Source organism: Zonotrichia leucophrys, chromosome 2, assembly GCF_028769735.1.
Source record: "Zonotrichia leucophrys gambelii isolate GWCS_2022_RI chromosome 2, RI_Zleu_2.0, whole genome shotgun sequence".
NCBI classification, from domain to species: domain Eukaryota; kingdom Metazoa; phylum Chordata; class Aves; order Passeriformes; family Passerellidae; genus Zonotrichia; species Zonotrichia leucophrys.
Window position 1 is genome coordinate 149,109,411 of NC_088171.1, and position 21,643 is coordinate 149,131,053.

Here is a 21,643-nt window from a genome sequence, read left to right on the forward strand (position 1 = left end):
TATGTGGGAATTTCAGAAAAAAAAACTAACGAACCCAAGCATGATAAGGAAAATATGTGAGTTATTTCTTCTTAGGCTATCCCAGAAGGGACTATAAATTTCTTAGTACAAAACTGTTCTGTCTGCTGAGGAGTTACTAACAGGCATGCACATATATATCTTTATTTATCTGATTAAAAATAATGTACATAACATCAGCCCAGCCAGAAAGGAAGGTTCAAAGTGGAAACTCCAAATAAAGGAAGGAGCAGGCAATTAAATAGGCCCAAAAGAAGAGATGTGTAAAATGTTCAGAGATAATTTTTGATTGTTTTAGATTGTTTGTACTGCAGCCATTTCATCTGAAGGTGCCCTGGACAGAGACAGTGTCCTGTAATGATCGGCATCAAGCTTTGGGTGCAGTAATGCTTTGTGTCTCCACTTCAGCTTTCTCAAAAATAACTCACCTACTTCTGTCCTTCCTGGAGATGATTCTCTCCACAGCACTTTTATCAATAGAGCATGAAAATTTAATGACCACAAGTTTTAATCAGTGTCCATTAAAGCTGGGAGAGCTGAAGTGCTGCCTCCCCTCCCTGTCAGGGGCTGGGGTGTCATCCTGGATCCCCCAAATCAAACCCTCCACCAGTTCTCTCCTCACTCTCCAATGAATGTATTTGGAACCGTATAAAATCAAGCACTTCTTTACTCTTCAGCTTTTACACAATGGATTTATTTTCATTAGGGAGCTTCCCACGAGGAGAGACCTGTTTGTTTCCCCTTTTTACAGCAGAATTTCCAGAATCCTGGATTCTGTTAAGGCTGCAGCTTGAAAACAACATTTTTATCCTTTCAAGCACTAACTAGTCCCATGTTCTCCAAGGACCAGTTTCAGGCAAACTGCTTACACTGATAACAAGCTCCCCAAAGACCAGCACATTTCCATTGCAATGCCACTGCACTGAATTCCCCATCTGGGGAGTCCCCTCCAGCAGCATCAGTGCTGTTTATCCCTGTACCAATGTGCTGTGAGTTGTGTTTTCTCCCTGCAGAAGCAGCAATAAATTTCAAGTCATGAGCAAGTTGGTGTTACTCTGGGGAAACAAAAATTGTACCAACAGAAACCCACAGAGGATTTTCCATCTTGTTGCAGTGTCCTACAATAAATCATTTGCAGTTGCTCCCCTGTGAGTCCAACTCTCAGCAGTATAAGTGGGATGTGCTGTAGAGCCTGAGGATTGGGTAAATAGAGCTGTTTTTGGAAACAGACAGTTTACACTGAGAACACCACACATGGTTACAAAAGTTAAATATTATAGTTAAGTAAGTTAAATATTAAAATCTGACTCTATTCTGTTGTTCTCTGTGCTGAAAAGGACAAATATTATTTGAAACTTGTCTAAAGCAGGCAAGGGAGGGCCAGATTTCTTCTCTCTAAATCACATGGAACGAAAATAGGGGAGGCCCTTCTTCCCAGGGCAGAAATGTTGTCACTCACTAGAGGACACAAGGAGCATGTGTGTGTAACACCTGGCTTATTTCTATGCTGGACATCATTACATGGCCTTAATGCCTCAATAAATCACTTATTTTCTCATGTTTGGACTCTCATGTCTGAATTGTGGATATCTTCAGGAGACCTGCCAGGCTTCCAAGAGTGACTCCCCACTATGACTTTTCCACATCTTCACTTCCTCAGGGCTAAATCTAGAAACACCCCCACATTCCTTTTCCAAGAAACACCCACCTATAAACTGAATATTCTCCTGACACACATCCTGCTATGGGCTCAAAGGCACCCTGTGACTATCAGCAGTTCATTTAGCTCCTACCAGGGGGTATAAATTTGTAATAGGCATCCAAGGGTGAACCTCAAAGTCTGTACAGTCAAAATGTTAATGTGGAAAGAAAAAGAACTGAAGTTTGGATTCCAATTATGGAATCCAATTCCTCAACAAAATAGATGCAAGAAAGATGGTGTTTCCTCACAATAAAACTAACACAAAATGAAAACACAGCAAATCTCTTCCAAACAGATGCTATGAGTGTATTACAGATAAAAGAAAAATCAGCAAGTTCCTTCTCAATGTCAATTTGGGGGATGATAAACACCCTAATGGTCCAGAGACTGAATCAACAAACACTACAAATAATCATTTATTCTACACAAAAAATCATGGAGTTTTTGAAAGTTCCCACACAATCTACTGCCACCCCTGCAAGGTCAATGCTCCTTTCCCAAGAAAACTGATTCCACAAAAAGTTCTCGAGCATCTTTCAAGTTTTAATTGTCAGTGGGATGAGTTTGACCTCCTGGGTTGTGTAGGTCACAAGTAAGTGGTGCCACACAAGACTGGAAAAGCTAATGCCTAAATTAGGGAAGAAATTTTCCTTTCCCCTCCCTCTCTTCAGGCCAAGCAATCTGGGCACAGGGCTTTGTTTGCTGTCACCCCAATGGGAAAATGCAAATTCCCAAATGGACTTAGAAGGAAACCAGTTTCGACACCCATTAATCAAAAGTCACTTCTTAGCTCAGGCACAATGTGGATCTCAGCTAGAACATGTCCTGGACATGGGAGCATCTACCAGCAGCTCCAACACAGGAGATTTCCAAACTGAAACATTCCCTGAAATACGCCTAAGGTCAAGCACAGGGCAGCTGTCTGTCACAACCCACACACAGCACTGTAAATTCTCCCCTGTCCCCTGAGCCTCAGGCACCCACAGGCTCCTGGTGACATTCTACTCCCACCTTCTCCTCCATCTGTAGCCATCAGCCTCAAGCAGGAGAAATTTAACACTTAACTTGAATTTTGACAACTGGGAAGCCAGAGCTGAACCAAAAACCATACACCAGTGGCACTGATAACAATTCTCTGTGGAACTGCAGAGAAACACCACCAGGACAACCCATTACCAATGATTTCTTCTTCCTGCTCGTGGTGAGGTTCAGAGCATTTCCCTCCTCACAGAGCTCTCTCTTATACTATTTCTTCCCACTAACATGTGCCATTATTCCTCCAGGGCAAGGCTGGGTACAACTCTTAGCACAGCCACAACCCTCAAATGGTTACATCATTTTTAGGGGTAGAGTTCTGTGTAAGGACAAACAGGCAACCTCCAGATGGGCACCGAATTACACCCACAACTTCCCCCGCACAAACACTCAACTGGATAAAATGAGATTCACCAAAAGCCACAGCTGTTCAAGAGATGTGAAATACAGCTCTCACTAGCCCAACACTTACTTTAAAACCTGTTTCCAAACCCACATTTTTGGGGTCCTGTATCCTGTAAATTTTCTCATTTCACAGAAGTGACCAGTTTTAACCAGCTGCAGTACAAAACCCCAAAATCAGAAGGAATTAAGAAGCTCTGTGAAACAAAGAATTACCAGGAATCGTTCTTCTTTTTCGAGCCAGCGCTGATCCTCCTCCATCTCCTGCTGCTGCCGTATCAACCTCTCCTCCATGAGGTGTGGGGGCAGAACCTGGCTCATCCCACGGATGTCCAAAGTGCCTGAATCCTGCAATCCACAGGAAATTTACTCAGTCTCACAATTTCCAATTCCTATCAACAGGTGCAAGAACTTAGAGATGATAAAAGGAAAGTTTTTTAGAAGCCAATTCTCGGCAGCAATCAAGCAGAGCTTCTTCAGCTCCTCAAAAGCTGAAGCAGAGCACTGGAAGAAACTCCTTCCAACCCTGGAGTTTTTATCTGCCTTGCTCTTAGTCACTGCAACCAAAAAAGATTTGAAAGATTCTGTTCTGTTTTTCAGCAACATTGTCACTTCCTGTGTTGCACTTCATTTAAACTGGACAACAAACCCAGACTTATCAATCTTGTTTTCTTGGTCTTGAGCAATAATGTAACCATCCAGTTGGTAAAAGCTACAAGATACATTTTTAAAAATCAAAACAAACACACTATTCAGTGTTAGCCAACAGTGGCAAAGCATGTCACAAAAACATTTTTAATGAATTTTTGTCCAAATATTTATGGCTGTCTAAAGCTTACAAAGCATGTCACAAAAATATCTTTTAATGAATTTTTGACCAAATATTTATGCCTGTCTTAAGCTTACAAATACTCCACATACCATACCCCAATGCTGCCTGGAAATCATTAGGAAATAGTGTATAAATTAGTATTTTTTAAAAGCCAAGGGAAATTTGGTAACAAATTCTCTGTATTTCTGAGACAACTTAAATGTTTATCAGGAACACAGGGAATAGAGCTGGTTAGAGAAGAAAAAAAAAATTACAACAGAAGCTGCACAAACTGAATCGTTGTGGAAGGAAAAAAATGGAATTAAAAAGTGTACAACAATGGAGAACAGAAAAAAAAAAGACAGAAGGTTAAAGGGGGAATTAATTTGATGTTCCTCAGCAGCTCAGTGCAATCATGACAGGCTGGAGAGAACCCAGAAGGAATTCAGCTCAGGAACAGTCTTTCAGACCCTCTCATTTTCTCTTCTGGGTAAGTAACAAAGAAGCCTCAATCCTTCAGCTGTGCTGGGTATCTCCCAAGAGGTTTTTTTTATGAGTGTTCCCATCTCTGTGAACAGCAGTAAGTTCCAGTAAAGCCTTCTCTTAACAAACACCAAATATTTGCTATCACTCAGATAAGTAGTAACAACTTTATCACGAATTCATGTGTGGTGAAACTTCATGCCCAGCTGTCACCGTCATATTTTCTAAAAATTTCTTTGCCCAGGATTCTTCTCAGAGAAAAAGGAAAACAATATTATCTCATTTGCTTCCCCTGTGTTTTGCTGCTCTGGAATGTGGTTGGAGATTGTTCATCCAACATGTGAATTGTTTTTGATTTAATGACCAATCACAGTCAGGCTGTGTCAGGACGCTGGAAGGAGTAATGAGTTTTCATTATTATCTTTTAGCCTTCTGTCTGTATCCTTTCTCTATTCTTTAGTATAGTTTAGTTTAGTATTCTTTAATATAATATAGGTCATTAAATAATAAATTACCCTTCTAAGAACATGGAGTCAGATTCATCATTTCTTCCACAGGGGTCTCAGAAAATACAAGACCCAGCCCATTGCAGTGAGACAATTTTAAAAGCACCAGAAACTCTCAGTTCTCCTCTAACAGATCTACCTAAATAATAAAAGTAATACAACTTACAATAATAATAAAAAGTGCCTTGAAGTGTACAGAACACAGCAGCAGATGTGTCAGATCTCCTACCTCCATGTTTGGCTGCCACACTGGTATTTCCTGAGGCCGATGGTTCCAGGAATCTGTTTGATCCAGGAGAGAAGCTTGCCCAGGATAAATGCTGCCTGCCATGGCTGGTATCCCATGAGAACCAGGGTAGCCAGACACCTTTAGGGGGCACAAAACCCCACAGGGGCAAAACCAAAGAGAAAAACAGAGATATTAGTAAGACCTGTGCTTCCCTATAAGGGAAACATCCCCTCCAAGACATGAAAGCACAGAAATGACTCAAAAGACACTGAGAGGAAGGAGGAGAAGCAACATCAGAATAAGGAAGCTGAGCCAAAATATGACACCTCTGTTTTAGGCCTTTGAGGATGCTCATCATAACATAACTATTTTAGAATAACTGCAACAGGGCACAAATACAGCTTTTGAGGAGAAGTATTTTATGGTGCCTATCAAACCAGCAGCTTCAGAGCATGCTCTAACCTCTGCAGGAAAGGAGATCAAAGTCCTCTGAGGACAAAACTCAATCTATAGATACACATGTAAGAGCTCCACACGCAGAGCTCATGTTCCAGATAATAGGAGCCTGCAAACATCACCCTACAGAGCCCCATAAAAACGTCCCCCCTGCTGTATCTTACAGGCTTAAGGCTTGAGTGGCAGCATGTAATTAGTGTGCTGAGCTGAGTGGCCTGGGAACTTCTCCACAGGAAAATCCAAGTAGTTTTAATGAGCCTGAAGTACTTATTAAATCAATGAAAACCTCCCTCTCTTCATGGAAAAAAATCCCCTTGACTGAGACAGCTGTAATATGGCTGGAGCCTTGAAAAACCTAAAATTGCTCGAAGTCCTTTAAAGACAAACTTTTGTTCTGAATTTCTTCAGCAGTTTTAGGAAGAAAAGCAAAACCTGAGAGTATACAACGTGGTGGAGCTTAAGGCAGCAGCTATCAGGACACACAAAATAAAATACCAATGACCCCAAGGAAAGGCCCCCAGTTAATGCCATTTTATAAAGCCAGTGATTTCACAGCTCAGCACAAATGTCAACATGAACACCACACTCCCTCAATAAATATGGAAATGGCTGATGTGTTTCACTGCAGTTTCAGGAATCTGAGCACCACATCAGATGTGGAAATATTTACCATCTGGAGTAAACCTACCAGGCTCAGTTTGGTTTTTTTTTTTTTCTATGTAAAACAAAACTCAGAACTGAACTGAATTCAAATAAACCATGTAAGAAGTGCATCAATCCCACAAGCTGCATCTAAACCCACATTTGTAAAAAAACCAACATGTATGGTATTAAATGTAATACCTGGTAATGATTTGGCTGTACCATGTGCTGTGGGCTTGGATAAAACCCTTCACTGGATCTGGGGCTGGGGTAACCAGGTCTACTGGGCTGTAAAGAAAAAGGAATTTTTAGAATCATTAAACACACACAACTAAACACAGAAAATTATGTTTCAGTGAGACAAACATTTACAGGTTTGGCAAACTTCAAAAAAACTCCAAAACAGATTTTCTGTAATTACAAATACTTTTTTTAAACAATTAAAATTAAGTTTTCGTCCATTTTTGCTTGGCAATGGATGCAGCTGAATTGTTTGCTCAGTATGTCAATAAATAATTCTTGCTCTGTGAATTCTTTGTATTTATTTAATTGCTTGTACTCAATGACCTGCTCTGTTTTGTTACACTCTAGAGAGAACATCATCTAAGAACCTAAGTCTTAAATCAAAATTACAGGTGCACTACAGCCTTGTTTCCAATTTTTGCTGTTATTTTGCTGCTTTTGTGACTGTTCTCAAAAGTAAATTCTTTTGTTCCAGTAAGAATAACACAAACCAAATGGATTTATTTGCATGGCTATTTCCATGTGGTATTCTGAGGTATAAAGTTAGTTCTGATTATTAACTTCTGTGTAACTAATTACCTCAACATGGAAATTGCTTTTGATCTTATTCAGAATATCTCCAAAGGTATAGTTGAGGGTTTCTTTTTGAATTAGGAACAGCATTGCTGGGTATTTCAGGAGGAGAAAAATTAACCAAAGAGGGAAAAAAACCCCAAACTTCATCATTCTGCAAAGGGCTCTCTCAGTCCTTCTGGCAGTTAAAGGCACCACATCAATTGGAGACTGCAGAATTTATCAATGCTTGATGAAAAAATTCATTCTCATTCTGGACTAGGATGTTTTCTGTCTCAGGATTCTAACAGAAATATCACTGTGAGATACAAGTGATCTCATACAAGTGATGGATTGTGAGACCTGGGAATTGTCTGAGGATGTGCAGGAGCTTTAAGACCTGCAACACTTACAATGAATTCGCAGAAGAATAAAAAAAATCAGTTGTCACATCAGAAAATTAGATAATAATTAAAGAGACACTTAAAGACATACCTACAAGATTCCACTTGTTCCAATGCCATTATTAAGCACATTCATATTTTACACAAAAGAAATGTGTAAAAAAAGTTAACCAACAACAGCATCAGAAATACAGTGTATTTCTACAAGGACATAGCAACCCCCTCAAAACAGATTCTCTCTAGTGGAAGAATTAACTGCATTTTTAACATCAACATAAAGGTGCTCATTTCAAATTAAGCATTATGCTGGTCCAATTTATGCAGTTTATCTGCTTCTGTAACCTGGAACATTGTCTGTTTAGACAAACACCAAATCCTGCTAATTCATCTCAGATGACTGACCAGCTTGATGGATTGTTTGCTGTTTCTAACTCTGAAATGAAAGCAGCAATTCCACTGCCCACATTTTCTATTTGCCATCAAGGTACCAAAATGCAGAACTAAGCTCAGAAATCTGATCTATCAGGCAACAACCTGGAAATGGGAGAGAAAAACACCCCAAAATCCCCAAACAAACACAAACCCTCCCTCTCCCCTCAAACCAAAACAAAAAGTTGCCTTTCTATGAGGCCTGGGTAATGTGTGCAGCACAAGATGCCACACAACTACTCCTGGAATTATTATCAGAATTATTAATAATTAATTATTATTCCAGAACAAGGAATTCACAACAAGGTATCAGGACACAGACAATACAGTGGTGACTGCACAAAAATAAATTCTTCAAAATACAGGCTTGAACTTTCAAGCAACAACTTGCAAAAATAACTCTGAGGGGAAGCAGAGTGAGAGGGAACTGGAGAGGTTGGACTCCCACAGCTGCAGAAGCCATCAGTGACATCCAAACAGGACAGAAATGAAAATGAAGTGGAAACTAAACCACGTACGTTCCTTGGAAACAAACCCCTCATTTTCTGTCCAGAAGAAGGAAAATGCAATTAGCTGACTCCTGTCCTGTCACTAATGTGTTATAAATAAACTTCATGCTGGCCTGAGAGCTCATTAGCCAACAATTTACAGGAGTGCTACAAGCAAGAAGGGAAAGGAAAAGCCAGGAGACAGTTTCGTGGCAACTTTGGGGTTTTTTTTTACAATTTCAAGTAGAAACAGAAAATCTTTAAAGCAGTATCACAGCACAGATCAGTTCTGAGCACAGTTCAAGCAGAGCTGGGTCATTTCAGGCAAAGATTCCCAGATGGGGACAGAAGTGGCCAAAATGCTGTGGTTTGAACCAACCCATCAGGGCAGGCTCTGAAGAAATAAACTGAATAAAAAGCAAGTTTTTGTTTGCTTTTTGTTAAACACACATCATTTGCAGTCTTAGCTACCTTGGGAGGAGCTTCATCTGATCCTCCTGAGTCCCAGGACACCGTGACTTGTCGCCTGGATTCCATTCTCATTCGTTCTTCTTGCTGCAGCTTCTCTTCCTCCAGTATTGTACTAAGGAAAACACAATGCAATCAAGCAAAACTCCAATTTCAGTGACTAACAAACCTCTCCCCACAGCCCTTGCATTTTTCAGACTAATAAACAGTACTTCACATGAAATGCTATAAAATTACTGAGAGTCAAACTTATTGTACATATACTGGTTTTGTGTCTGAAAACCAGTATCAAGAAGAAATATTTCTGTAGGATTACCAGGGTGCTTTTAACAATGAAAACAGCATCAATGTTCAGAAAGCTGTGGTTGATCTCACACACAATTTTTTTTTCCATAACAGTTCTTTTTATGTGCAATTACACAGAGAAGTCCTCAAAGACAATCAATCAAGCACTTACTTGCATGAAAGCTTAATCTTCACAAGAAAATATTCTACTGAACTGCTGCAAAGGTTCAAAACAAACCGAAAATGTTCTTTACTGAAACTCAAGAGCTTCAGATCACTGGGATTTTTTTTTCTTTTTTAAAAGAAAGCAGTCAAAAATACTCCTTCAGCTCTTACATTTTAGCCTAACCAGGAACACATTCAGCAAAGCAATTTAGCAAAACAGAAAGATCTGACAGTATTCACTCAGCTTCTAAGCATTCAGGTCAAAAGGCTGCATTTTCACAAAGTACAAGACAGCAGTAAAACCAGTTTGCTACTTACCACTGTTCTGACTATTAGAAAGCCTGTTTGAAGCTGAACGTGCTCCTGCTGCCCCCACAGCCAGCCTCCTCCCAGCTCTGCTATGTGGCTTATTAATGTTGGATATTTGCCATTTGAAAAAGACTCAGAGAGAAGCTTTGAAAGAGGGAGCTGCCAATTCCTTGGAGCCGCACGCTACGCGGGCGCTCTGAGATGTGAGCAGGGCAGATTATTTCCATATCACTGTCCCCAGGGTAAAGGCAATCCTGTGGAGGAGCTACTCCAGTTTCTTTATCACTCAGGAGTTTCCAGAAACAAAGCTAAGTTCTGAGTTTATAATCTCCTGTTCAGTCTGCTAAACAACCACCCAGAATTACTCATTCAGGGGATGAGATCAACTCCAGCAATTTATTCTCATCGTGAAACTTCACTGCTCATTTCAAGAATAAATTCCTGCTGGAGACAAGAACTTTGCTTTTCCTTACTCAGCCAAAAAAACCCCAAACTATGCCACTTCTAAAAAGCAGAGAAGCTTGTCTCTCTGCAGCTAAATCAAGTTTATAACTATTGCTGCAATTTCAATCCATCATTGCTGAAGCAACACAAGAATGTGGAACAAAAGCAAAATCAGACAAGTTATTTGTAAAAGTCACCCTGCTAGAACTACCATGGAAACACAGCTACAGCCTAACAGAGGGAATGAAGAGAGAATCATTCCATTTTACCTCTCTTTTCCTTCAGAATAAGGAAAATGCAAGATTTTCTACTTGAACCTATGAAGAACCCCTGCTTTAGAACTATCTCACAATTCAGGTACCCTGTATTTTTATACAGCATGAGAAAGTAGCCAATGAACCATGATTACCATCTTTTAAGAGATGGATTAAAAAACCCCTCAACAAAGCAAGACCAAAAAAAAAAAAAAGGGGAAAAAGAAGTTTGCCCAGATTAATGAAAGAGAAATGAATAAAATGTAGGTTTTTAGGTTTTTAACCAAGCTGTTGGTACAGCAGTTGCTCTAATCTGAACAAAAGAATAGAATGGAGTTGGCTGGTAGTAGCTGGCTAAATTTAGAGATGGCTTACTGACAATTTGGGGCCATGTGTGGAATTTGTCACAGCACAGTCCTGGTTTTCCATAAAAAGGAATGAAACCCCAATACCTCCCTTTGCTATCAAAGCCATTTTACCTCTGGTGCCCCAATGTGCAACACCATCAGCTTGCATCACCTGAAATGACAAATTTCTTTTGAAATTGCTTCTTTTTCTTAACACAGGCCCAGCTTTTTGCCTTACAACTGCAGTTCATCCTCCCTGCTCGTGCCATCAGGAGCTTCTTTCCCAGCAGCCCAGAGCAGCCTGGCCAGAGGCTGATGGGCTGCAGCAGCATCTGTACTTGGATGCCCTTGATTCTGCTGACAAGAATATAAAATAGAAATGCCTCAGAGAAGCACTACTAGAAAAAACCACAAGGAATAGAAATGACTCACAGAAAGGTCTTTGTTTTCACAAAGGGAAGACTGGTCTGTGGATGAAGGAAGAGTGTGCCAAGAGATATTTTTGACGTTTCCTCAGTGCAGCTGCTCAAGTTCTCTGAACAGTTTATTAGAATTTGCAGAAGGTCAGGAGAAGTCAGATCTAGGCATATTTTCCCAAACTGCACATATTTTTAGCAGCAAAGAGGAGCAAGCAGAGAATTCTATCCCTGTGGTTCCCCTATCAAACCTTGAGGTAGCACAGACAAATTTAACTTCTCTGCGAGGTGAAGGCTCAAGAAAAACCCCGACTATTAAAAGTCTGCATAATTGATAAACTTACTTAATTTACAAAGAACTTGCTGAAATTGGCCTGTGACAGCAAAAAGGAAACATTTATGGGGACCTTCAGTGTAGGAATATTTAAATTACTAAATTGTATCCTCATATTCCAAAAGGCACAGCAGCACCAGTGTCTCCTGCTACAGTGGTGTGGGAACCTCCATCAAGTGCTGACCCCCAAAAAGCAGCTTCTTTATTTCCCTCTGCCACCCAGAAATACAAAGTTGGATGCAGAGGAACATACCTGCAATACTGTTCTAATATGAAAACATTTTTATATGGATTATAGACTATTAATGGTCACAAGCAAAGAACAGAAGAACAGCAAAGCATTTTGCAGCCTCCATCATGTATTTGAGGTAGGTGTTAATCTTTTTTTTGTTAGAATGCCATAAAAGAAGACTCAAACTGCCCTCACCCTTACCAATTTTCATTTATAAGCAACATTTCAGGATCTACATCAAATGCAGTGACAAAAAGACTCAGGTCCAGCTCTCATCAGTAAATTATCTCACTGTTGTCATAAAACCAAACTTTAAAAGCATAGTATCAGTCTCCTTTCCCCCCCCATTCTTTTTAGAGCTGTTTCCATGTGCCCTGCAGCCCCAGGACACCAGTAGGGTGAAGCACTCTGTAAAACCTGTGACCACCAATGGGCCACAGGGACACTGTCACCTCTGCAATGACACAACTGCTCCTTGTTTTGCTATTTGTAGCAGGGCAGGTTCATGAAAGGTACTTTAAACAAAATCTGTTCCAAGACACAGTGAAAAATGTGATGAAATGACATTAATTTGAAAATTTAAGTCTTTTGATATTATTTACCATTTACATATTATTTACTATGTATATTATCTTGCAAGACAAAAAAAATCTCTTCTACACAAAACCAGCAGGGCAACACACACTTCCCAATTTAAAAAAATCCTATATTCTAATTCTGACCAAGTCAGAATTGCAGGAGTAACAGGGTAGCACCTCACTGTCCTGACCTAATCTGACTTTTAACCCCCCTCCACCACTTGAAAAGGGGACTTGGAATGCAAAGATAAATTACATTTGGAAATCCACAATCCACCCATTTGTTTCTGTGTTTGCTGGGAACACTGACTCAACCACATCCACTTCAGACAGATCAAATGCTATAAAATTACTACTCTAATAACAGTACTTAAATTCATATGTAGCAACAAATAACAGTGCATAAATTGTGCAGAAATCAGCACCTTTGCCTTGCACAATCTGCTGCAAATTCAGTTTGGGTAAAGCAGCTGTTACTATGAAACAGAAAAAGCACCAAATAACAGAGAGCATGTGAAATGCTTATGCTCCCATCTATGCTATTCCAGATGCAGAAGATTTTTCCCAAAGCCATGAAGGTTTTTTTTTTCATTAAACCAGAGAGGAATGAATGCTGCAGTGCTGTATCTGGCTCCATGCAAACATCCAGCCTGCTCTCAGCTTGAAGAGACTGCTCTGGACAGCATCCAGAACGAGCAGCAGCAACAGCACAGGGAAAGGCCACCAGGGAAATAGATTGTTTTTGCAAGTTCATGGGAATTTGAGTTCTGAAACCCAATCCTGCCTGAACTGCCTCATCATCAGGGAATTGGCAACATTTCCAGTGAGAGGCTGGCTCTGTCTGGAGCAGCAAAAGCAGCCCTAAGGAAAACCATGCTGCCTAAATTTGGGAGATAAAGGTCACCGGTTTGGTGGGGCGGAAAGTTCTCTGCTTTGGTGGGAACAGAGTGAAACTGGATTTTAGAGTTGCAGATTTTAGAGTTGCAACCTCTCTCCTCAACCATGAGAGAGGCTGCCCTGTAAACAAAGCTTCAAATGTCCCAGCACGAGCAGAGGAGCAAACACCCCTCCACAGGGGGTGCACTTTCCATGCAGAATGAGATGAAGGGGTGCCTGCAGGTCTCAGGTCTGATCTCCTGCTGAAGCTGGGCTCCCTGCACAGCCAGGGCCAGGTGCTCTGAGCCTTTTCCAATCCAAATCTCAATGTCTGCCAGCATGGAAATTCCAGAGTCTTTCTGGGTGACCTGTTTCAGAGCTCACCCCAGCACACTGGGAAACATTCTGATGTGTAACCAACGAGCCCCTGCCTTGCTGCATGCCCTGAGTGCTGGTTCTGAGGAGAGCCAGGCTCTTGGGCACACTGGATTTACTCATCCTCTTTCCTTCCTGGTGAAATACTCTCCCTGCATGGCTTTATACACCACAGCCATCTTCCAGTCACTCTTTAAAGGGCTTCATTCTTATCTGTGCCAAGCAGCTTTAACAGTACAACCTGGCTGCAAATTATCAATCATCCTGTACTTTCAGAGCAAAAAGAGACAAAAAGCAAATGAATTGCCAATTTCCACCTATTACCCAAATCACACAACTGTGCCACATCTTTTTCTTGCAATCCTTGCCCAGCCCTGACATTCCTCCCTTTGTGTTAACTCCACACAGTCAAGAGGATGAGAAATTATCTGTGAGAAGGGTCAAGTCTTTCCTTAGTTCTAGAAATGTTAGTCTACACAGGAATTCCTAGAGTAACAGATGGTGGAGCTGTGTGAAATGTTAAGAATTAGGAAAAAACTTTAAGGTCTTCCAGTTCGCCATACAGCAGCTCTGAGATAGCATCATAATTACATTCAAATTGTCTCTCATTTTAACCACCAGTGAATTATCTTAAACCATGGACATTCAGTGACAGCAAAAACATAATACTATGAAAATAAAACATGCCACAAAGCACAACTTTGAAACAAAACCTGTAGTCAAAGCAAAGAATTCAACAGTGAATTACAAGAATTCCCAGTGTGGATTGTCAGTGAGCAAAACCTATGTGTTACTCAAAGCTTGCACTGACTTATGCAAAACACATCCTGAGCAGTCATGAAATCCAAACATCGCAACATCTGTGACCCAATTTGTTCACAAATATCAAATGTGCCTGCACATTATCTCAGAGATGTTTCAAAGCTTAAATAACCAAATAACCCTCCCACTTTGGGGCTGGTGAAATCACTGGAATACATTACTGCAGAATAAACTAAGGTGTGAATTTAGACTGGTCTGCAAGGTGTGTGCTCACACTCATTCCAAGATAAACATAAAGGTACTTTATATCCTGGTTTACAAAGGGCAAAGGAATTTCTGTCTATGATGTTGCATTTATTGCAGGCTCTGCAATTGCCCTGTGACAGCTGTGACTGTGCAACTACTGTGCTACAAGCCATGAAAGTAACTTCCAACAGCACTAACCTGATGCTTCATTTATTTAAGATACATCTCTGCCCCAGAAGCCCACAGCATGTTTGCTTAGATAATCACTCTAAATTCTTTTTCCCTCCTTCCCCAAGGATTGTAACTAAAATTATAAACAAATTGCAAGTAAAACGTGGAGTTTTTCTTGGGAGAGAAAGGAGGTGATTCATATTTCCAGTTATTTAAATTTGGTGCCTAATCTCATTTTCTCTACCAGATAAAGCCCAGTTTTCCCAAAGACCAGCAACAACCTGGCCATTTGAAGATAAAAACTCCAAACACCGTGCCTCGGATTTTCCACAGAACCAAAACACCGTAACAGAAGATAAAGTGAAAAGAAATATTTCTGAACAAAGGAAATGACCTCTCAGAAGTCAAACCCTACCTGAGTTGTGCTTTAAGTTCAGTAAACCTGGGTCTCCTGCTGGGGTCGTAGGCCCAGCACTTGGTCATAAGGCTGTAGAGGGTGGGAGGGCAGTTTGGAGGCATTGGGAGCCGCTCACCGTTCTCGATCCGCCCAATCACATCATTGTTCTTCACTCCCTGGAAGGGCTTTACCCCGTGCATGAGGATCTCCCACATACACACACCTGAGGGACACACACAAAACCACCTTTTCTTCACTGTCAGCAAACAATCAGAGCTGCCCAAAGAGAAGCAAGCCCCAGTTTTGTACTAATAATGCAATTTCTGCTAAAATATATAACCAGGGATTTGGTTTGGACTTACCTGCAGCAGGATCACACACACAGCACCAGCCTCACCTTCTGATGAGGCACAGTGACCCACAGACGGCTCACACAGCCTTTTACCTGCCCTAAACCACTGCTTGCTCATATTCAAATCTCCTCTCTTATGAGGTAGAATGTGTTTGCTTTTCCCTCTGACTCCTTCTTCCTGCTCTGACATGTAGAGTGCATTTTCACTTTGAGCGTTTTTAGGGTTGGCATTGATCCACATTTTTTTGTGCTGAAAACGTGTAATAAACCAATTTCTATTAAAACTGCATTAGAAGAATAGCATCTATCACTTTAGAATTGGCCAAAGTGATCCATAGGCTTCATTTTTCCAACTCTGCCAGTACTGGAGTTTTCTTCAAACTGTTATAAATGCTTCACTTAAAAACAGTCAAATTTTAAATTGAACTCTCACTTCATTATCCTGCTCTTATTTCAAGTGTCATCACTTTTGTGTTCTGTCTGTACAGGCCAGCAGTCAGCACCAGTTGGAGCACAGGACATCAGATTATTATAAAATGTTGTATATTTGGGAAAAAAGATCAAGGTTTCAGAACATGTCTATTTACCCTTGTATTTAATGAGCTTCTGGTTGTATTTTTTAAGAGGCCAGGAGCTATGAAAGACAAATTAATTCTTTTAATTTAACATTAAAGAATCTAGCATTAAAGATCTGGAAATTTGGTATCTCATGGGATAATTGCACATTAAGCATGGAAATGTATATCAACATAAAGAAAAAGTCAAAATGCAACAGAGAAACAGCAAATGACAATGGTATAACACAAAAAAACCAAACCAAAACCAACAGACAAAAATAATCTCTGTCATAACTATGAGCTAATTTCCTTGCACTTTAATTTCTCTCAGCTTCTTACCAGAGGTAAAAAATTCATGAGAATTCAGGCTTATTAAGCAGGAAAAGGAAAGAAAAATACAGAGGTGGAAAACACGCTGGAAGAAACTGGATTTTCAGAATGCACAGTAAAAACTGTGAAAAATATTTGGAAATTATTCATTTATAGCAGTCAAAATGAACACTAGGCTTGTCCAAGAGGACACAAAGAACCCTCCCCACTTGGTTTTCACTTACCAAACATCCACACATCACTAGCTGAGGTAAACCGTCGGAAATTGATGGACTCTGGAGCCATCCATTTGATGGGTAATTTTCCTTTGGAAGCTACAGGGAAGGCAAGAGAGGGCAGATTGTTATCCCCACTACAGAGCTCAAAAATAGATTCTGTTCCCAGTGAAATAATTCACAGGCAAAACCAATCTCCAGTGAAGTACTTCAAATATTGATATATAAGCTGTTTGGCTTTACATGAAATGGAAAATGAACCAACAAAACACAAAATAATAATAATAACCCCCCAAACCTCCCTTAAAGACCCCAAAACCAACCCCAAAACACACCAAGAAATGATCATGTCAAAATTATTTCCCCTCTTAGCAATTAAAACAATAAAATGTAGCTCAGCAAAGTGAGACACATAAAATGAGGAAACACAATAGAGTGTAAGGGGACAGATAATGGATAATTTAAAATACATGAAACCAGAAAAATATTAAAGATGAGATTTATGTAGTCATGATTTAATAATATAAACCAGCTTTGGAATGCTACTGTTTGGGACCCAACATGCAATCTTTATTTTCCTGCTGCATTTCCCATCTCTCAGCACTGCAGGACATCTCTCAGCTGCTGGAGACATCAAAGCTCAGGATTCCACCCAAAATGGGGCAAAAGTAGCCTTCAAAGGCAGTTTTGTACTGAATCTCCCTAGTCCAGTGACATCTGAATATGCAGCATGCAGTGACAACACAAACTCAGCATTCATCTGAACCTACATGTGAATTTGATCATCTTTGCACCTTAAATCACACCTTGTGATCCTTCTTCTTAAGCACACATAGCAATTTACTGCCATTAATCAGGTATTGAGTAACTTGCCTTTTTATACAAATGCAGCAGCTAGACCAAGGAAATCTGGTTAATTCCTCAGCAATGTGAGAAGCAAGTGTGTTTTCAGTGCAAGAAGGACCCAGAGGTGCCCTCACCTTTGTAGTAAGTACTGTCTTCCATGTATCGGGACAATCCAAAGTCACCCAGTTTCACACAGTCAGTGGTAGACACCAGCACGTTTCTAGCAGCAATATCCCTGCCAAACAAAAGAAATAATATTTCTAGTAACTTCAAAACATGAAGTGGTGAATTATCAATACCTGAAGAAAATTTATCTCCTTTCCTGCAAAGGTAAGGAACTGGTTTAGGATTGTAGTTCTGTAGGAGGTTTCCCAGTAAGGAGCTCAAGTTCTCATTGCAGAAAACAACAAGATCTCCCTCAGCCTTTTTTTACCCTTTGTTATTTACATGTCTTAACATAAATATCTACATATCTATGCATAGCCATTACTTAACATGCAAGTGTTTGCTTATACATTACCACAACATATATAGAATTACACAGTCAGTATTTAAACACAAGTGAATTGCTTAAGTTTAAAATTAATTCTACTTCATAACTGGAGTTTTGTGAACCCTTAGTTGCACACAATAAGAGGTTGAAGCCAGTTTCTTCTCATTCTTCTCATGTTCACATTCAAGGGAGTAAAATTCAAAACACACCATGAAGGAAATTTAGGTTCATTTTCTGGTTAAGCAAGTACTTGTATTTTATAAATATTTTATTTCCCTTCCTCTTTACTTAAGAAGCCATCTGCCCTTGTTTTGCTTTTCTATATTTGAATGATTACAGTTGACTCACAGCTTGAAAAAATACTGTAACCACAAAGCAACAACTGAAAATGATTCCGATTGAAATCTGGCACCAGCTCCAAGTCAATCCAGGAGTGAACCAGCAGGTGTCACCCTTGAAAAGGGTGTCATTTCATGGAAACCTCTGCAAAAATGACACTCCCTAAAATGTTATGAGCAGTGACATATAAAAAGAGACAGGTACAGATAAATATTTATGAAATCTCACCTATGTACAAATCTTTTGCTCTCCAAGTAGGCAAGAGCTGTGCTAAGCTGGTAAGCATAGAGTATCAGAGAGGCCAGGTCCAAGCTGTACTTCCTTACTTGCAAAAACGACCTCAGCTTTTTGCACCAAGGAGAAAAAAAGAGAAAGAAATTAGGACAAGAAAATAACAAAGCTGAAAAAGGCATATTTCAAATTGTGAAGTTTACATGAGTATCAATGGGCATGACTTCCATGCCTTAAAGGCTGGATGAGGTAAAGAAAATCACTTCCCATGAAGGTTGTGACTGCAGCAGAATTCAAGCAGTCTTTCTACATGAAAACTGTTAAACTAAAATAAATAACTGTAATTTTGTGCATTCTTTCAGTCTCTTTTTGAAAAGCATTTGCTGTTGCTGTTGCAGAGTGAAGCACTCTTGGACTTTTTGGTTTTTTTTACCCTTGAGTGCAGCCTCAATTTATGGCCTAAATCACTTCAGAACTGAACAGCACCTATTCAACCCAAACACAGATTGATCAGTATTGTTTTAGGAGCATTCATGTTAATAATTAGTTTTAACCTACATGTGCTAAAACAACTGAATTTAGCTCAGAGTGGCCAATATCAGCGCAGAATATTTGTCAGCTTTATTCCCAGTATAAGGCAGGCAGAACCTACTGGAAGGTGGCACTAGAGTGTCCTTACAGATCAAAACAAGGCTTTGAAAAGTGATTTGAACACTGGAAAGGAAATCTATTAACAGAAAATTACTTCTCCACTATAGGTTTTTCTATCTATCCCTGTTATTTTATTTTGGAGTTTGATAATTGCAATGACAATCATATAATGTTGTATGAAATATCACTGCAGCTCACATTTTCAGAAACGTGGCTCAAATAAAACAAATTGATTATAAAAAGTGAGATCTCGTTTTCTTTAAAGCATTCATCCAAAAAACATAATAATGAGGGAAGTCATCTTATCTAGAGCCCCTGCTGCAGATATTCTACAGGAAAAAAATAAAAAAACCAACACAAGAAATTCAATATTTCAAGGGAAAATGCAGCATTATTCAGGAAGAATAAAAGATGTACAGTTTAATTCTGGAAGGTATGTTTGCAAATGCTGTTTAACTGATTATCACATTATCATCATCTTGACAGAGGTCATGCTCTCACTCTGGAACTGCAATTGAATGCTCTGAAAACTCTGACTAAATCACTCTGGAATGAGGTGATGCAGTTCCCCCGGTGGAGGAGAAGGTCAAAAGCTGCCACTCCTGTTTCTGAGTCCATAACTCTGCAAAGGAGTATGATATCATGCTTGATAGCATGTGTTAGAATTCTGAAGTGTTTTTTCAGCCTTTTCTGGGAGCTAAAAGAGAGCACGAGGATTTCTCCTACCTCTCCAAGTGTACAGAGCTCCATGATTATCCAGACTGGGTTTTCTGTGATAACCCCAATGAGCTTCACAATGTGGGGGTGATCAAACTGACGCATTGTTACTGAAAGGAAAGCAAAGAATTCAGTGCATCACATAAAACCTTTCTTAAAAATAAAAAACCCCTGTTGGTTAAGCATTTAGTCCATGAGCAGGGAGGATAATCACAGACTTTAAACAACTGTTGCAAGCAGTGATTTCTGGTCATTCCATGTGCTGAGGGCAGGCAGAAACAAACACTGATTGCCTGAGCTGTGCTGTTCTGCACTCACAAAAATGCAAACTGCTGTGGAAGGTGCCAGTCAGGTCAGGTTCTGCCTCTCAGCCCTGGATCTGGTTATGGACATAACCTAAGTTAATAAAATAATCTGTCAAACCAGTGCACAACCAGTTAATCTGTGCCTTTCTACTGAAAGAGAAGGCTAAAGCAGTCTGTATAATTCAATTACTGGAAAAAACATGTTTGCCAGATTATGATATGGACAAAAATCTTATTTAATCATTACATTATTTTATTTCCCATGGAGTTAATTTCAGTCCTGGCAGCACAGCCACAGTATGTTTTATGCAGTATGACACATGAATCACAGAATCACAGAATGGTTTGGGTTGGAAGGGACCATCAAGACCAACCAGTTCCAATCCCCTGCCTTGGGCAGGGACACCTTCCAGCTTGCAGGCCCCAAGCCCCATCCAGCCTGGTGCTGAACACCTCCAAGGATGGGGCAGCCACAGCTTCTGGGCAACCCGTGCCAGGGCCTCACCACCCTCATCACAGAATATATCCTAAACCCAAATTTAACCTGCCCTCCTTCAGGTAAAGCTACCACCCTTGGTCCTATCCCTGATAAAGAGTCCTGTCTCAAGTTAGGCAAGAATAAATCCCATTTTTTTCTGTTTTACACAAACCACAAACTAAAAAAACCAGGAGGTGTTTCTGAATTTATATTCTGTAAGCTCTGAATTCTCTACTTCTGGATACACAGTAACCCCCCAAAAAATCCTTGGATAATTGTATAATAAAAAATTATACAGTTTAGTAACATATCTTCCTGACAAGAAACTTTATGGGAGAGAATATATTCTTTAAAATATTACTGTTATGAATAATACAGGGAAAATTGCAATAAAGCAAACATCCCTATCATTGACATAGCTTAGGGAATAAATAACATGAAATGTCATACAGGCAATAACAGCTGCTAAATCTTTTCAGCATTGAAACTCCATCATAGGCAAACATCAAAATATCTCAATATTCCTAATATTAAAATATTAGGAAATAAATGTATTAATTCAGTGAAGTAAGCAACTGTTCTGAGCAAATTTGCAGTCTGAATACAAGACAAAGGCAACAGATGGGAATTAGAATGAAAAAGAGGAAGAAGAAATGGCAAAACTATTAAATCAAAATGGAAAAGTATTATTTATGTGTCGACTACAGCAGCATTTCCTAATCTGTCAAACTTGAAGCATAATAAGGAGCATTCAATGAGCAATTATTTTCTACACTGCCAGGAGACAGCAGCCTACCTTGTGACTGCTGAGTTATTACTGTAAGCAATGGTATTTACTGTTCCAACAGATAGAAATGCAATGGAAAAAATTACAGTAATTTACAAAAAAAATGAGAATCCATTAGCTATTAACACAGGTCTTCTGAAGGAGTTGAAAAAACTCCTTGAATTAAGGAATCATGAATAAAATATACTGTAACATCTGACCAAAACCAATTACTTTACTGATAAAATACAATACATTTACAACATTTAGAGGTATACAACAGCAGGGGACAATAGGCAAAAAT

The 21,643-nt window shown here is 39.7% G+C and overlaps 1 protein-coding gene across 9 annotated transcripts in view; it reads right to left on the reverse strand.

Moving 5' to 3' along the window:
* The window catches only part of PTK2 (protein tyrosine kinase 2), a 187,029-nt gene that overhangs the window by 13,219 nt on the left and 152,167 nt on the right, over positions 1–21,643 (reverse strand). For 8 of the 9 annotated variants that reach the window (XM_064706739.1, XM_064706740.1, XM_064706733.1 and 5 more), the window contains 9 exons: positions 19,800–19,900; positions 18,420–18,535; positions 17,494–17,594; positions 16,523–16,612; positions 15,078–15,282; positions 8,872–8,983; positions 6,486–6,572; positions 5,187–5,324; positions 3,374–3,505 (listed from right to left, as the gene is read on the reverse strand). In XM_064706739.1, the coding sequence (XP_064562809.1) occupies positions 3,374–3,505; positions 5,187–5,324; positions 6,486–6,572; positions 8,872–8,983; positions 15,078–15,282; positions 16,523–16,612; positions 17,494–17,594; positions 18,420–18,535; positions 19,800–19,900 (1,082 nt within the window). Of the gene's footprint in view, positions 1–3,373; positions 3,506–5,186; positions 5,325–6,485; positions 6,573–8,871; positions 8,984–9,636; positions 9,941–15,077; positions 15,283–16,522; positions 16,613–17,493; positions 17,595–18,419; positions 18,536–19,799; positions 19,901–21,643 lie in introns of those variants that run through there. The other variant, XM_064706741.1, reaches the window with a different exon arrangement.